This window comes from Ixodes scapularis, unplaced genomic scaffold (assembly GCF_016920785.2).
Source record: "Ixodes scapularis isolate PalLabHiFi unplaced genomic scaffold, ASM1692078v2 PGA_scaffold1__304_contigs__length_218370807, whole genome shotgun sequence".
NCBI lineage: Eukaryota > Metazoa > Arthropoda > Arachnida > Ixodida > Ixodidae > Ixodes > Ixodes scapularis.
Window position 1 is genome coordinate 32408419 of NW_024609846.1, and position 18535 is coordinate 32426953.

Genomic DNA, 18535 nt, shown 5'->3' on the forward strand with positions numbered 1-18535 from the left:
ATACGCGCACCAACACAATAGTGAGCAGTTGGCCTGGCGCCGCTTGATCTCTTGCTCCTCGAACACGCTTGCGTGACGCAGTGAGGGCGGCTAATAGGGCCAACTGGTGCCTATAGTTTCCACCCCACTGCCAGCTCAGACCCGGACACAGTCAAGTAGGCCGCCAGGTGCATCGGAGGCGTTCCTCTCCAGTGGAAAGCGTTCACCGACTCGGAACAGTCCACCTGGCCAGGCGAAAGAAATGAGAGGCGCTCTCATTTGCGGTTTCAATTCAGGGCTGCGCGCAGAGTTTTACGGTTTGAATTGCGGATTCCCCGGAGCCGTTGTATAGCAACCGCGATGACCATCGACCTGTACATCGGGTGTGTCAGTACGCCGTCTACCTTTGTGTGCATGGTGGCGAAACACATCGGGGTAGACCTGAACATCCAGGTCCTGAACACGTCCAGGAAGGAGCATCTGAAGCCCGAGTTCCTGAAGGTAAACTTGATTTGCGCCGGTTGACGTCGTAAGGACAGCGAGAGAGAGAGAGAGGGATCCCCCCCATTGAGAAGGGTGCTTCCGCTCCCAAGCTCTCCGCGTTTGGCGCCAAAGGCGGAGTACGAAGAGCAAGCAACTGGTTGGGATGGGCTCCAGGCGTACTCTGGTAAAAGTGACCCGTGCTACTTGAGTATTGTCTGTCACCGTTGTTTTATTTATGTGTTGGGAATCAGATAAAGGGAGGAATTTCCTTGTGCACAAACTGGAGGGACACGATGGTGGGTTCTGGAAAGAAAACGGCAAATGAAAAATCGAACTACAAAATGCCACCTTCTTCCCTCCAAAACGCGCTTACCGATACACAACATTACGTTGCCGTTACTTGTATAGGGCGATGTGCCGTAACCAGAGCTTCTACTGCATCGGTGGCTCAATCTATTATTAATTAATTAATTGGTATATAAACACTTATTTGTTGATTTTTTGTGCTCATTAAAAGAATATACCTGGGCAATGATGGACAAACAGTGAGATTACCAACTAATCAGACACAATTTTATTTAAAAAAAAAAAAACTTGAGTTAAAATCGTCATTATTTGCTGCACCGAGGGTGTTTGTTATAGAAGTGTGGTATGCGGGCCATTGGGCTAGTTGCAATTATTTGATTAACAAAAAAAAAAAAAAATGTAGAATAAACTCGCAAAACTTACCTTGGAATCTGAACATGAATAGATGACATGAGATGAGCAAGGCACTGGATTAATTCATGAAGGCATTTATACAAAGATATATAAATCTCACTCGCGTCTTCTAGAACTCAAAGTAGGGCAATTGCATCATTCCAAAAAGTCACCTATATTCATAATGAACTGTACGACCAATATAAACGTCCTAAAAAATTAGAAAAAACGCTTTTGAACGCTCTCTACCATCACGTGGTCCGTACACCAAAAAAACAGTTCCAGACAACAAAGGAAATGATGTTAATGCGATTAATGCAAAGGTGCGGCGAGCTGGAACATTGGTATTTGTCCTTTGTCCCCTTTGTTCCTCATCTCCGGGGATTATTATTGTTATTCTTCTCCAGCTCGCGGTACCTTCGCACTAATTGCATTAACATTATAAGCTTAAAACCAGGCCGTTCACCCTTGTTGGTGTTAGACTGGTGGCAGCTGATAAAAACCCGTTCGCTCTACTGACCTCTAACTCCTGGTTAGCTCAGTTGGTAGCGCGCTCCATTGGAAACGAAGAGGTCCCTGGTTTGATACCAGGACCAGGCGGATTTTTTCAGTCGCGCACCAGTCATCTGACTGTGTTTGGAGATTTGTGTTTGTCCTTTGTCCCCCCCTTGTTCCTTCTCTCCAGGGTTCTTCTTCTTCTTATTGTTTACAGATGAAAACTGTAGCTGGGACCGAATTAACAAAATGTATAATCGTAACGTGCAAGTTGACATAGAAAACTCGCGCGCAATTCTAGAGATAACACCAAGCATACGGAGAGAGGCGGCCATAATATTATTAATGCGTAACTTGACAGACAAGTGAGAATCTACGTCGGCGACACAGTGTTGACGCCAAAGGAACTAATTTTTACAAGAACTGTTAACAATTGTGGGCGGAAAATATGCAGTGCTGAAGCCATTGCCTAAGACGCTTAACTGGAGCTGCCACCCTGTACTTTAAGTATGGTGCCTGGATCGCGTCTTCAACTGGTGTGTTTAGCGTCCTATCCCGCCCAGGCATCAAAAGTGGTCCCCAAGTGGCAACAAATGACGTCATAAAAGCCGGAGTGTCATGCTGTAGCCTGCCGCGATCCTGGCGGTTGGCCGTAGAAATGCTGGCGAAAAGCACGAGCAAACGCGAGTGTCGCTGTCGTCACGGCGTCCCAACTTCCAGCTGCTGTAGCTTCCGTGGACTGTCACAGTGGAGAGCGACTTGCGGCAGAACAGGCGTCTGCCATATACACCACAACTGTTGGGACGCCGCCAGGATCGCGACCAGCGACAGCATGACACTTGTATGACGTCATCAGGCGGAAATCGAGGGACTACTTTTTTGGGCGCGGTAAACAGACCAGTCGGAGACGCGTTAACCTGAAGCGGTTTTGTATTTGAGTAAAAATACTTAAAGAGTTTTCATTTGGCCTCCAGGCCAGATTATCGAGATTATATTTTTTTTCAATTTGGTTCAAGGAGGCTGCAAAAAATTGTTTTTAAAGTTCCGCTGGTCCCCTCCTTTCTGAAGCGTTGCGTCATTAAAGAAGTTTTGGGAATCTCCGCTCTCGCGCTTCTTCAGCGCCTTTCAAAGTTGTGCACGCGCACACTCGATATTTTCAAAAAGTTTAGAAAGAGACGTCAGGACTGGTGTCAGTGCGGGGTGATATACCTGGCAAGCTTGCCATTGCACGCGCTGCCCACACGAGCGACATGCACTTGGCAACCCAAAAATCTTTATAACGTACAAAAAAAAATTTTTTTTTTTTATATACGTTTTTGGGGAAAACGAGCACAATATTCAGATTCACGGTACCCCCTCGCTCTGGAGGATGGATAGTTTTACAGATACCCTAAAACTAGTTTTAGGGATACCCTAAAACTGTCCATCATCCAGCTCGTCTTTTTTTTTTTTTTTTTCAAGAACTTGTTTAGCTTTTATTCAAGTTCATTCGGTCACTTCCAGAATATGCCTCCACTGCATAAACCTTTTATAAAAATAAATCTTGATTGTCAAGTTCGAAGCATTACGAAACTGCAGCGGTAGATGTGTTCTGATACATGATGATACATTATCATCCGTAACAAACTGTTTCAATAACGCAAAAAAAAAATTAAGAAGGAAAAAAAACAACTCTCGATTAAACGTTTTTGAGCCTGTTTAATAACCGAAAAATAATAAAAACGAGGGGAAAAAAATCTGTTTTATGGCGCCGCGTCAGATCACTTGAAATTAGCACTCTGTCACGTCAGATGTTTTGTTCGTTCTGCGGTTGTTTATTGTTCGCCGTGACCTAGCGGTAGCCGGCACAGGAGCATCGGGGAGCAATGGCGACGAACAGCACAGTGGACAGTGTCCCCGTCATGATGACGACGGGATTTAAGGCAGTTACGAATTCGGGAAGTTCCTTTGACAGCCGCGGTGCCGCCGGCGAAGAATCATTGGGAAGCAACGAACAGCACAGCGGACAGTCTCCCCGTCGAGGTTTAAGGCGATTAGGGATCCGGAAGGCTTCTTCGGTAGCCGGTGCAGAATCATCGGGAGGAAGCAATGGCGGTGAGCAGCACAGCGGACGGTGTTCCGGTGGTGATTACGACGAAGTTTAGGGCGGTTACGAATCCAGAAAGTTTCATCCGTGGTGCCAATATGACAAAGGAAAAACTCCTTCGTGAATCTGCCCACGTGTGCGATGTAAAGGAGGTCCGTTTCGACGGACAAGTGGATGTCACGGCGCCGTACTCCGCAAAACGAAATTAAAAACGCCGCAAGAAAAAAAAAACTTTTTAGCTTTGCGTAATTAGATAAGAGAGCTTTCTTAGTTGGCGTTGAGTAGACTGCGCTAATAATGTACGTTTACGTCTGAATCAGCTTGACAATAACTGGGCGATTGTTTTCGAGCCGTTCCGCGATTCCCACTCTTCCTTTTCGCGACACCAGCAAAACGGACGCCACCAAGCGGGAAAACCCGGAACCAGCCGGACCAGGTCGCCCCGCGCCCCTCCGCGTCTCTGGTGGCTTTCGCGGACACGTGTTGTCGGCGCGGTGGCGAACGATGTAATTTGACGAAGGTCCGAAAATTTTTTAAGTTTGCCTGATTTTTCATTAGTCTGCTGAAGCCTCAGTAGATTGTTTCCTTCCATCACGTGTTTGAAAGCCCGTTTACTCCACAACACACGGTCTTGTGCTTTCGATTTCTTGGATGGGGAGGAATCACGGAAAAACGTTTTGGTTTCTTGTCTGTCTCGAATCACATTCAAAGTTACGACTACTTGGTAATTGATAAGTGGTCTCTTTATAAGGATGCAGAACAGTGGACTGGGGACGACAGGCGGGGTGTTTCACTGGAGGGAATACTAACGTTACAGTCAAGTAAAGGGAAGGTTCGATAGCTGCTTTTCTTGAGTTTGGCTGCGTTCGATTAGCTTCAAGTCTGAGCCACCCACGCCGGTCGGTGCGTTGGCTATTCATCTTGGCTGCTTTTCGCCGAGAAAGCCTCTGGACCACAACGAAGGAGTTGGACTGTTTTTGCAATTACTTGATTCCGGAAAGCCTGCTCGCTGCATACGATTAATGAGGGAAATTGTCTGCTTTAAAAAGGTGGGGGACGCGTCTCGCAAAGTTAGAAGCTGTCACGGCATTATGACCTATCTCGCCTCCAATATTTATATTATACCCCCTTCGAAGCCAGTTGCGATATACGTTTACATTGTTCAGGTTGACCGGCCACAAAAAATACTAATTTTCTCCGTCCAGTACTCAAAGTCAAGTTCACTGCAGAGAGGTTCTGCGTAAATCTCCGATGAAGGTTCTCTTCAGTTTGTCCGAATTCTTCTCCGTGCTACCGTCTACTACCATTTGGCTGAGTTTAAGTAGTATCTCTCTGTCTGTCAAATATACTTTTATTCAGCAGTTCACTTCATAGCTAGTAAATTAAGCCCATATTTAAACCCGAAGAATATACTAATATTGCATTAGTGGGGCCCATAGTAAGTAATATAATACATAACCCGTATATTCATCAAAATAACTTCTCGATTGCTACTAAGACATGAATTGAAATACGAGTATCAGCTGCTTAGTGGGGCGACAGCGGGTTAACACGCTCTTTGACTCAAGAAGCGCTTGCTTAATTTTCGTGATTTTCCCGCAGCCTGTGTTGTTGACCGAGCAGACGACTGGAGCAGTTTCTTAAACGCGGATACGCGCGAAAGCTCGATTTTGCGGACAGATAAGTCGCATGGTCGAGGCATGTGAGTTAGCTGAAGATTACTCTCGGTGGAACAATTTTGTAGGCATCGCCGCTTTCCTTAGCTGATTAAAACTGATTAGAGTCTATTGCCGTCTCTCCGGAGCCCATAGTTTCGGTTTTGAACAAAATCTCTGATACGAAAGTTTGATATGAAAAGGACAAAAAACACGGGGAAAACAAAACTATGCTCTGCAAGTTTATGTGCACCGGCTACACTTAACTGTCGCATTTCAGATACCTATAAAATTGGGCATTACCCTATTGAAAATTCCATCAAGCTACGTAATTTGGGACACTGACTGCCAGTCAGCAGCGTTGGTGGAACGTGATGGACCATCAAACGTTATCTGATGGTCCATCAGATGACGTCTGACTGCCACTGCCAAGAGAATTTCATCAACAAGGGCAGCATTTATATAAGAGTAAAGCTATTCGCGACTCCAGCAAAACGGACGCCGCCAAGCGGGAAAACCGGGAACCAGCCGGTCCAGGTCGCGCCGCGCCCCTCGGCGTCTCTGGTGGCTTTCGCGGAGACGTTTGTTCGGCGCGGTGGCGAACAATGTAATTTGACGAAGGTCCTAATATTTCTTAAGTTTGCCCGGGTGATCATTAGTGTGGTGAAGCCTCAGTAGATTGTTTTCTTCTATTACGTGTTTTAAAGCCCGTTTACTCCGCAGCACACGGTCGCGTGCTTTCGATTTCTTGGATGGGGAGGAATCACGGAAAAACTTTTTGATTTCTTGTCTGTCTCGAATCACATTCAAAGTGACGGCTGCTTGGTAACTGATGCTGGAGGGAACATCAATGTTGCAGTCAAGTGAATGGGAAGGTTCGGTAGCTGCTTTTCTTGAGTTTGGTGGTGTTCGGTTAGCTTCAAGTTTGAGCCACCCACGCCGGTCGGTGCGTTGGCTATTCATTTTGGCTGCTTTTCGCCGAAAAAACCTCTGGACCACACTGAAGGAGTTGGGCTGATTTCGCAATTACTTGATTCAGGAAAACTTGCTCGCTGCAAATGATGAATGAGGGAAATTATCTGTTTTCAAAAGGTGGGAGACAAGTCTCGCAACGTTAGATGCTGTCACGGCATTTTGACCTATCGCGCCTCCAATATTTATATTACGAGGACGTCGAAGCCAGCAGCACTATACGTCTACATTGGTCAGGTTGACCGGCCACAAAAAAATACTAATTTTCTCCGTTCAGGATTCGAAGCATAGTTCAATGCAGAGAGGTTCTGCGTGGATCTTCAGTGAAGACTCTCTTCAGTTTGTCTCCGTGCTGCCGGCTATAGAACGATTTGGCTGAGTTTAGGTGGTATGTCTCCGTCTGTCAAATATACTTTTATTCAGCATCTCACCTAATAGCTAGTCAACTAAGCTCATGTTTCAACCCGAAGGATATACTAATATCGCTTTAGTGGGACATAGTACATAATATAATGCATAACCCGCTCGTCAAAATGACTTCTCGGTTGCTACTAAAACCTGAATTGAAATACGAGTATCAGCTGCTTAGTGGGGCGCCGGCGGGTTAACATGGTCCTTGGCTCAAGAAGCGGTTGCTTAATTTTCGTAATTTTCCTGCAGCCTGTGTTGTTGGCCGAGCAGACGACTGGAGCTGTTTCGGAAACGCGGATACGCACAAAAGCTCAATTTCGCGGACAGATAAGTCGCATGGTCGAGGCATGCGAGTTAGCTGAAAAGTTACTCTCTGTGGAACAATTCTATAGTCATCGCCGCTTTCCTTAGATGATCAAAACTGATTAGCATATTACCGTCTCTCCGGAGCCCATAGTTTCGGTTTTGAACGAAATCTCCGAAACGAAAGTTTGATACGAAAAGAACAAAAAAACACCGGCAAAACAAAACTATGCTTTGCAAGTTTATCTGCACCGGCTACACTTAACCGTCTCAGTTCAAATACCTATATAATTGGGCATTAAACAAAAGAAAATCTGTTAAATTGAACGCGCCACCTGTTCAGGCGGCCCGGCCGAGCCGCCGCGACCTGGACTCAGCCGCCATGTTTGTTTGGTGGTGGCGCCCCCTATAGGTCGCTGGAGTCGCGAATACGCACTCATAAATATCGCCAAATGCCTCAATAAAACAAAATGTTCGAGAAAAAAAAAAAAAAGCAGCACCACCGCGCATCGAATCCGCGACCACATGCGTACAGATCGGACACCTTAACCGCTATGCTACGCCACGTTTTTTTTTTTTTTTGAGCAATTGTTTATTTACAGGTTAAAAACATAAGTAGCAAGAATGTAAAAAATGAGGTATATACATATGTTAGAGCAAAAAAAGGAACGTTACATAATTTAGACATTGCATTCAATGACCCAGCTGCAAAGTAAATCAGTTAAAGGCTACAGCACTGTTAAAGAGTGCAGTAACCTCAGCTCTGGATGTGTATTACACTCGAAGATCTTAAAAAAATATTTTAGAGTGAGGCACTTGCAAAGGCGACAGATAGTCTTCTCGAAGCATAAAAATTTGGTGCTACCTTTTGACCTTTTCCCAGAGTGTTTGTCAGATTGTTTTTCTATTTCAACTGGTTCTAAAGCTCAAATAGTCCAGTGCCATTCGTTAGGAAAGTGTCGCCACGCAGGTTAAGGGTACAGTGTGCATTCTGTCATGTCTACTCTTGACCGCCATACCGCATGTGGGCCTAAAACCATGAATATCTCCGTCGGGTCAGTCAGCGTCCTTTTGTAGTGCAGCCGTAGGAATTTCAAAGTACACCAACTAATTGACTCTTCAAGTCATCGTGGCCAGACAGGATGGAATCCTGCTCGGTGATGGGAGCCTTGGGAGATGACGATTTTGTTCGCCTCTTCCTCCTCCTTTTTGACTCCGCCCTCGCCCCTTGAGATGTGTAGCCAGGATCTGACGTGCATAGAATTTGTTCTCCCTTTCTTTTCCCAAGCATTTCTTTGTCGCTGGTTTCATCCATTTCGGACGCCTCTTCGTCTGACTTCACTGGCTCTTCAGCTTGGTCTTCAGCTTGGTCTTCAGAGACAAGAGCACTGAACGAGTTGGAGATGACAACATTGCTCACTGTCTCCTTCGTTGCAGAGTGTGACGACGCCGACCTGTCTTCGCACTTCTCAGTCCGTGAGACTGCCTCTACGTGGGCTGTGCTGTGAGCGCTACTGACCTCTGCCGAAACCTCTGTTTGGGCTGTTTCTTCTGCGCCCATCAAGTATTCTGTAGGAATCTGGAGAGATGCAGCCGTTCGGTTGGCGTACGTTTGAATACAATCTTCGGGATCGTGGCCGAATTTTCGGCATACGCTACACCAGGGAGCGCGGCACTGGCCTCGGACGTGTCCCACTTGCCTGCATCGTAGACATTGCGGTGCTCTGCCCGGTACGGAGACAAGTACGGTGGTTCCCAGGATCTTGAGCTGATGCGGCAAGCTGTCCACGGTCACCCCTTCGGTCAATTCAATTGACAGTATTCTTGTGGTTGTCTCCACTTCTTCGAAGCCGGAGTAGTGCCACTTGCCTCGAACGATGCTTTTTATTTTTCCAAACGTAGAAAAAGCACTAGCTACGTTTGCATCTGGGACGCTAGTTGGAACCCAGTGCACCTTCATGGACAGAGCAGTCTTGCTCCCGTCTATTATCAAACATGTCTTGTTCTTTACTTGGATCTCTCGGAGCTGCAGCAATCTTTCTTTTTCTTTGGCAGAACGTACTGTGAGCAGCCACACATGATTGTACTGGTAGGCCCCAAGCGAAGCTAGCTCGTTTGGGTTGATGATTTTCTTCAAAGCAGGACCGAAATCGTCGATGCGGTATGGCCGGGCTGATGGGTCCCCATGAAGAATCAGTGAGTTTTCAAGCAGCTTACCGTTGGGAAGAGGTGGCAGTAAAATCTTGTACTCCGTTGTACTTGGTGCAGAGGAGGCAGAAGCAGAAATGATATCAGAATATTCCCGGCTAGGCTTAGCCGTTGAGATTTCCTTTACGGAGCCCATTTCCAACGCGGCCTTTCAGCTCGTCGTCTTCTTCGAACTCTCTATGCTACGCCACCGTTAGAGAAACTCGATTTGACTATTGGTTTTATACGAAATGCTTTGGCTGCAAATGCAGTTAAGCCATCAGCATGTTATGCAAAGCTCTCGTACATCACTCACCGTACTTCAGTTCTACTCACCTGCCATGTAGAGTACTTTCGCGTCGTGGAACGATCCTTTTCTTCGCGCATCACCGGCCCAGTAGACCTGGTGCACCCTGTCGTCTTCAACTACACCGCTAAAGTCCCTTACATCATCTGAACTCACAACAGGCTGGGTCTTGTCGAGTAGAAATTCTACTAAAACATAAGACATTGTAGAGCCCGGGCAGGATCGACAGGTTGGAGCGAGCGGGCAAACAAAACGAGTCGAGAGCGATCGTTCATGAAAGCTCGGCGAAGCCTCTATGGGCGAAGCGAAGTGCGAAGTGTCGTGTTCGGCGCTTCGGCGGGCTTCTGATCAAGGTTGTCGGTCGGTTGCGTGTCATATCTCTAACGTCAGCGGTTTTATGGGCTCACGTCCCAAAATCGTTTTCTCGTGCATAGATTACTTTTCGTATTCATAGATTTGACGAAATAGTGGTATCCGAACGAACTTTACGTCCTTTGACCGTACGTCTGTCTGCACGTCAAAGCTTTCTGACGTATAGTCAGAGACAATCGATGTACAGTCACAATCGCCACCAAGACATCCTGATGGCATTTCGCGGCGGCCGACTGCCACCAGGAAACCACCAGAAAGCCGACAAGCGGGGTCTGACTGGAGTTTGACTGTCGGTCAGAGTAACTTGTTGGCCAATCAGACATGCTTGACGTACAGTCAGGCACAGTCAGCGGTCCACTAGAAAACATTGACTGCCAAACAGGGTTACATTGATGGATTTTTCCTTTGGGTAAAGAAAAGAAAACCTGTTAAATTCAATGCGCCACCCGTTCAGGCGGCCCGGCCGAGCCGACGCGACCTGGACTCAGCCGCCATGTTTGTTTGGTGGTGGCGCCCCCTATAGGTCGCTGGAGTCGCGATTAGGCTGATGAAAACGTCCAAGGGTGGGCTTGGGTCGGCGACCGCATTCCGCCTCTCGATTCCGGTGAAGTATTTGCTGCATATCTTAAGGTTTGCCGTAGGTGTCCATGTTGTCCCATCGTCACTAGAATAGAAAAAAAGTTAGTCATATTATTCGTCAGCAGCTAAAGCAAAACGCGAACTGCAAGCTAAAAAACGGCAGTCACCTGCATGGACGCACACGCCGCACCCAGGTCGCGCGGTACTCCGCCTCGTACGGCTTCGAAGGGACGATGTAGAGCTTCGTGCCCTACGCGATCTTGGACGTACAATTACAGCAGACCACCCAGCAATTGCTATGGCTTTCTTGGTGCGGAATAGGCATCTCAGAATTTATAGCTCCAACCCGCTACAACGCACAACCAACGCAGCGGGCCAGCGGCTGGCAGAGGCTCGCCGATGCAACGGACCCGTTTGCCGCTAGGGGCGCCCTGGTAGGGGCCTGAATTAGATCCGCACTGTTCAGATAGCATGCTTACCTTCACTAGCCATCTCTCCGCCATACTGTCATGGCAGGCACAGTAAGGCGTTCTGTAAATAGATAGTAAATAAATACTTTCATTTGGCTAGTCACACTCGCTGCGTCTGTTGGTAAATAAAATTTGATTGACGTGAAAGACCACGGAAAGGACTAATTATTAGCCCGTGCCCCGGAGCCGCGGTCTCCGGGGCACGTTGAATGTCGGCGCATGTGCTGTTACGATTCTCCTCAGCATTTGAGAAGTGAGCGCGCGAATAGTCTTCCGCATCATCTCCTCGCCATCATCTGGGAATAGGAGATTTCAGACATACCTAGCGTTATATATATATAAAAAAATAAAAAAATAAACGGCGCAACTACTTATTGAACTGGTGTAGCCGAGGCTCAAAAAAAGAAGAGGCATTGATCTAAGCACACTTTAGTATAAAATCTATGTTAAAATGTACGCGCTCTGCGAGGCCGCTCTCCGGCAGACTATCCTGTGGCATACAGCTCGCGTGAACGCTTCTCCTCCTATGACAACGAAGGGAAAAAAAGGAACGTGATACTCCGTCTCCGCCATTTTGGACACTCAGTTTTGAACAATATAGCCAGCGCCGAGATGGCGCTGCACGCCTTCATTGTGATTCAAAAAGAGAGGATGACTCGCAAGAACGACGATGTGCCCGGTTCTCTATTTTTCAGATGAATCCATTCCACAAGCTGCCCACACTCTGTGATGACGGCTTTGTTGTCTTCGAGAGGTACGTGGAGATCTGAGTTGCTGAATTTAGAGCATGGTGTAACATATAGAGGTGTGGACACCGCGCGCGTTGCAGCTGCCGCATAAAGTCCTCTCCTTGCCTTGGTAACAAGCTGCGCCACCAGATGGCTCCACGATATGGGGCTAATGGCAGCCTGTCGGGGTATTCCGGATGCGCCACGTTACGTATAACTTGTTACTTTCGCTACGCATGTTGCTTAAATACATGCTTCGTAATTAACCCTAATTTAGTGCCTCAACGGCGGCAAGAATAGTCTCATGAGCGCGTTTAAACGGAGAGTTATCTCTGGCGCGGTGTTAAAGCTGCAGCGTCCGTCAAGGTGAGAGTAGACGCTTCGAGCGGAGAGGAGAGGAGCGCACGCCCAGGTGCTCCAAAGTAACGTGGCATTCTGGACAAAAAAAGTTCGGATTTATAGCGCTATGTCTTTCTGTGGAAGCACGGCCGCTCAATCTCAGGGATCGCAGAAGTGCGGCCCGCCAGATGCGCCACGAACGGCGAGACGCGCCTAGTACCCTGGGCGACCACCGCGGCGCTACCGGTCGATGACACCCGCTGTCCATCACCGGCGCTGGTTGGTTCGTTCCGTAGTGTCTCTCCCATTCGCTGATTATGAACGTACACGATTGCTATAGTGACGGCCACGCGGCCAGTAGTGTAAACTAGGCTAGTTCGATTTGCCTGCACCGGTGCAGAAAGGGTAGGGCAGTGTACTTCATGTATCTGTATTGAGATACGACCGGAAGTACGCCGCCGTACACTTTTCTGCAGCGGCGCTGGAGTTGCAAGTAAATCGAACGAGCCTACCGATCGATCTAGCCTTCGCCTATGTACGGAGGCGCGACGTGGCGGGCCGTACCTTGTTTTAATCGAGCGGCGGTTGTGTAGGTTTCTTAAAACAGCTACACTGTTAGAAAATTGCATCAATCTACGTGGAAAAACCGAATAGAACATGTCCCGTTTTCTGGAAATGCATATAATGTTCTGTTTGCTTTCAAAAACGGGAACTGTACCATATGCATCGAAATGTGCTATTTAAGCAATAAGTATGAGCTTATCCGTATCAATAAAAAAAAGCCTTACAAGATTACAGTTTATAGTCGGTTCAACTGGTATAAGCGAATTGAACGCGCCCGAAAGTGCCGGATATCCAGAAATTTTTATGGAACTCTATCAGACCGCGGAAGTACAGCCCCCGTGAGCCCAGTTACGCCGCGCGCAGGAAGACATCTCTCTCCCGCGCATGCGCAAGCTGCTGCCGGCCGGCGTGGGCCCTGGGGCTGTGGAGTGGTGCTACCTAGGGTGCCTTCATGTGCGCTTTGCTTAAGGTGGAGATATTTCGCCATTTTGTCCCACACATTTATTTTTCTTTTTTGTTCAAAAGCGCGTGAAAGAGCGTGTCCCTGCACGCATTTGTGGCGCTGACTGTGCTATGGCGACATTTTGTTTTCGTCAATTTCTTTGTATTTTACCCGTGAGCGCGTGCTGTCGGCATCGGGTACTACAAAGGGTGACATCACCCTTAACAGAAGGACATTGAGGCACCCTAGTGCTACCCGTTCGGAAGGCGAGTTGACGTTGTTGTCGCGTCGTCAGCGGCGTTCTACGGTGCGTAGACGGCTTCGTTTTCCAAGGTACGTATACGTTAAGTTCTTCCTAACGCAGTGTTAGTTTACTATCTCTAAAGGTGTCGTATATTCCAAGTTCGGCATGCCCATCGTGCAGCGTCTCGTCTTCCCAGCCGCATGAAGCTAGGCCTTTTATAGTTCCTGATTCGGGGCGGCATATACTGCACGACCCTACTTAGTATTGGCCACTAGGAGAGCACGGTTTCCGCAATATTCCCGCATTATTATGCCAGGCCGCTGTCAACATGCGTGACTTAAGCGCGTCGAATTAAACTAGATTCGCCGCCAACTTCAACCTCACATGGTTCAAAGTTCAGCGCTTGATCGGGGAGGGGGATGGGGCAATTGGACAATGAGGGAAGATCGGATTAGAAGACGTGAACATTGGTCACTGATGTTTTAAGGAACGAAGTATATTCCTAAGGTCGAAAGCGTAAGATATTCTCAATACAGCGTTCGATAAACGGAGCTTGTTTTTAACTTTTTTTTTTTTTTTATGCGCCTGAAAGCAGAATGGAGCACTGCGTTCCTCAGCTGCTCAACCGTGTGAGCGTTCTTGGCAGCTTTCGCATATGCGGTCCAATAAAGGTGGCACCTGCTTCATGCAGAGAAATAATGCAGGCTTTTGCATCTTAGGAATAGCAACGCATTATCGTGCGATATTTTGAGTCGCCCAGTAAACGTATCCCCGCTGTGCCAGTAATCAATCATCGTCTTGCTAATGCTCCTTTGCGCGCCGCAGATGCTCCGTCACTCCAGGTGTTTTGTGGACTAAATTGATTCCATTTTTTCGGGACTGATATTTCTGAAATAACTCGGGCTACTGATAGACGAATAGAGTTCGAAATTACCCCGGTCGAGTCGAAACCTCTATTGTAATAGGTGGTATTCACTGGACGCCACATTGGAGCTCTCTGAACGCTGCGCATGCTCAGAGTGAACTCCCGCTTATGGCCTGAGAAGGACACCCTTTTTATATAGGGTAATGCTACACGCACGACGTCGTGCAGCTCTACCGGAAGTTGCTGTACGCACGACGCGCGTTAATGTTCTTTCATTGGACGACTCGAATCCTGGCCATAGTGGCAGAGCTTTGCTCTACCAATACAAATTACTGCAGAGCCCTCAAGCAAATATTTTCGCCCATCATGACCTAACCAACATCGCAATTCACGAGCTTGCTCGTGAATATGCGACCAGACTCGCGCATCGTGCATGCAGCCTCGCACATTCATGAGCATGCTCGTGAATTGTAATTGGGTTTTGTGTGTCAAGTCCCCCTTTTTTTTAGAGGATGGGATTTGACTTGTTTTCATTGCGTATCAAGTTCATTCACCGCAACGGAGTGCGGTTTTGCCTTGTGAATTAAAGGAAGATACTATACATATCACCAAAATAAAGCGATAAAACTCATGGATATGCATGCTAACCGGACGAAACTGAAAATCTACTCCCCAGATAAAAACTCAAAAGGTGTGCCATGTTTGAAAATAGTATAACTCCCAAAGCCCTAGGTATTAATGCTCTCAAACACAATTGCAATCAGAAACGTTTGGTTCAGCGTTCCTTTATGACTAAAAAGATCGACTTTTTTCAGGCAGAAGCATCTTCGACTGCCACTGGATGGCACCAGGTGCTTCGAAGGCGCCAGCTTCCTCCCTGCAATGGAGCTGATGTACGCCACATACTGTTGTCTCAACCTAAAGTACCCTGCTGAGCTGCCAGCAGCGTTGAAGTTCGTTTAGAGGTAACTATGAATGTGCCTTTGAAAATGTGCACTGTAAATTTGCTTTGGAAAAATGTATCGTATGGACAGTTCTGATTCCTTCAAGTGGTGCAGTTGTCAAGTGGACATTGCATTTCGTGAAGAAATAAATAAAGACGGCGTTGGAGATGGGGTATATAAAGCGTGTTCGAAATAAACTTTGCAGCTGAGTTTGAGACGTTGCCTCCTCTTTTACTACCTTCTGTTGTGTTCTCTTTTCTGCCCCAGTCTCAGGCTTACAATCGTGTTCACATTAGAAATCCCGCCGCATTGCGAAAATTAGAACCCGCGAATTATTCCAAATCTTCAACTCTTACCTCAATCGCGAAATATGGAGCCCGCCAAAAATAAGTCGTTTACAGTATAGGGTACAAGTCAAAAAGTTCAAATACTGTTATCCTCTGACGTTGTGCAATGTTTCCGAAACTTGTAGAAACACAGAAACTGTTCATTACCTCATAAAAGTGCTAACTTGTCGGTGTCCGAACGATAACTATAGCATGGCGCATAATGCAACAATTTTGTGCGCTACGTCATAGATTAATGTAATTTTAAGAGGTAATACAGTCGCGTGTTCCTTTGCTGAGTACTGTACATATACATGATATTTTTTATTCTTACAGATTTGTTTAAAGAAAGCTACACTTTTGCGGTTTGTGTGAGCGAGTTATACGCCCAGGGAGACATTTAGTGGGTGGCTAATCTTTGCAATATGTCGGCTAATTAATTAAAATTTGTTAATATTTTAATTAGTGAAAATAGACATATGGTTCCAATTAAAAACTTGGTGAGTGTTATCGAAAACCATTAAATGAGTCATTTTCAGAAAGACTTTCAGCGCGTGAGAAGTGTAGTAGTACAATAAAGGTTACCACTTGTGGAGCCCGAGGCTACCGGTTGCGGTAAGGCGCCCGCGCGATTTTTCCGTCTCTTAGCTAGCCCCAGCCTTGTACCTGTTCCACGAGTAGTAACTTCGGCGCACTGTTGCGCTTTTCACGCGCTCAAAGTCTTTCTAAAAATTACTGATCTAGGGGATTTGAACGATGCTCAGCAAATATCTAATTGGAACCATAGGACTACTTCTACTAATTAAAATATAATTAACGAATTTCAATTAATTAGCCGACTTATCGCGAAGATTAGCCACCCCGGTAATGTCCCCCTGGGCGTATAACTCAGACGCACAAACCGCATAAGTGTAGCTTTCATGGCTTTAAACAAATCTGTAAAAAAAAAAAAAAAAAACAGCATAGCAGACGCATTAAGATTCCTCGAACGTATTGCAGTACTCCCATGTAAATATTAAGGCTTTCATTCAGCTTGGTCACACTGTCACCGAGGCATTGCCAATTACATCAAGCAAAGTGTCTAACTTTCGACAGCAATTTGAAAAAAATATGTTTTGTAGAGCAGAATATTAGGCTTAGGGTTTGTGCTTGTTTGGCACCTTCAACAGCAACCTGGAACATGTTGAACCATGTTTTTGTTGAAACTTTACACTAAGAAAGGCAAAGGTCTAATGTTAACGTGCTGCTTTCTAGACACCCTTGTTTACAATTCGCTTGGCAATTCGCAATTCACTTTACAATTCGTTACTCACATTAATTGGATGTGCTACAGTAACTGCGTGACCAGCTGGGGAGGACCGTTTCTTTTTAAGTCATATTATTATGTTGCAATATAATGAAAGAATCAATATGAATCCGGTATTCAGATATATCGTCATATAGAACCAATAGTAGGACTTATGCATCCTACGGTACGTGCAACTTATATTTTAACCCGCCTTAGTATCACTCGGCTGCAAATGCATGGGCTCTTGTTCTGCAGGGGCACATAAATATACCTGTGACCGGGCTATGCTCATCAGTTAGAATAAGTAATATGAACCAAAAGACATGAATGTTCAGTGTTTTAATATTAACCGCAATATTCTGCTTAAGCACTTCAGGCAAGCTTTTTTTGTAATATTGCATTGACTGGTACTCTGAATTCCTTTCTTAACCGAATTATTGTTGTGTACAACGTTACTAGGCAGGCGAGCTGGTTAATATGACATTCTCCAACCCGGGATGGAGGATAGGAAGACATACGTCTCAATTGAGATGGATGTGTTTGTCCTCCTTTGTAGCCTCCGTCTCGCGCTGTAGAATCTCTTAGCGTTGTGTGCTCACGAAAATTCCGAAATCTGTCTAGTTATTACTGAGAACTGATGCCAGTGGGGTGAAACTTTTTTTTTTTTTGTACAATCAAAATTTGTCTTGATGCAAGGATCAGACTTGGATGCTCATGGTGTGTGCACGGACTGTCCAGATTAAGGGCGTTCGTCTCGGCTTGAAAGGATATTATAGACAAGATTTAGAATTCGTTCAGATCGGATTACTAACCAAAAGAGAAGTTAAAGAAGGAGTCAGGAACTCCTTAGCTTCTATTAGACATCTTCCTCTAAATAATCCCGCCCATTATTTAAGTGATCTTTCTTTCAGGCAACTTGTGGCAATGAACCCACAGGAGGGGCCCCGGCAGTCTTGAAGAAAAGTTGCTCTGGTGCGTCTGAAGGCGCATGGAGCCCTCCAAGAGTTCTCGAAGTTCCGAAAGAAGTGGAAAGAAACTTCGGTGCTTGTTTAGATTAATTTTTTTTTCTCTTGTTAATATTACTATTTGTTGTCATAGGCCAAGATGGTTCTTTTCGAGGTGTAGCATGTCAGCATAATTTGTTGTGACATTTTTCTTAAATGTCACAAAATACACAAAGTAAATGCTCACATTGATATTTTTTTGATGGCTGAGCTGCCCGAAATATATTTGCGGCATGAAATATTTTTTGCATTGTGTATGTGTTCTAGTCATTTAAAAGAGAAATAAATGTAAATATTTTTGAAGCAGCAAACTGTTCAGTCTTCTTCGCAATGGGTCCGTTGCTATGGTTTGGAACCAAAAGGACCAAGCCTGAACTTAGTTTCATAAAGATGTTTACAAATGTTTCTATGCCATTATCCCCGTTCCTACATGTAAAATGTTCTCTAAACTTGACGTAGCATGTGAGCACTTTCTCATAGCTTTCCTGGCTGTTCTATTGAGTATATATGTCGCAGATTTATTGTGTTGTTTTTAGGATAGTGCTCGCATTAGATACGACAGTTCGAATTTTCCATACAAGTTTGGGGAAGATTTTCGCATTGCAGGTAATTTTATGTTGCAAAGACTTGCATCAAGTTGCGCCTGCAAACTGTCAGGACATCCCTGTTTTCCATGTCACATATCAACTTTTCAAGGAGAAGCTTGGCATGTGACATACAAAGTCCGGATGTACTCGTGAATAGCGGTAGTAACATAAAATGGGACGACTACTATCCCAAACAAGACTGAACT

The 18535-nt window shown here is 46.0% G+C and overlaps 1 protein-coding gene across 1 annotated transcript in view; it reads left to right on the forward strand.

The window, feature by feature from the left end:
- Positions 1-339: 339 nt before the first annotated feature.
- Positions 340-18535, forward strand: part of LOC121835932 (glutathione S-transferase 1-1-like) — a 48633-nt gene continuing 30437 nt past the window's right edge. The window contains exons 1-2 of the mRNA XM_042290489.1: positions 340-480; positions 11694-11752. Of these exons, the coding sequence (XP_042146423.1) occupies positions 340-480; positions 11694-11752 (200 nt within the window). The remainder of the gene's footprint in view (positions 481-11693; positions 11753-18535) is intronic.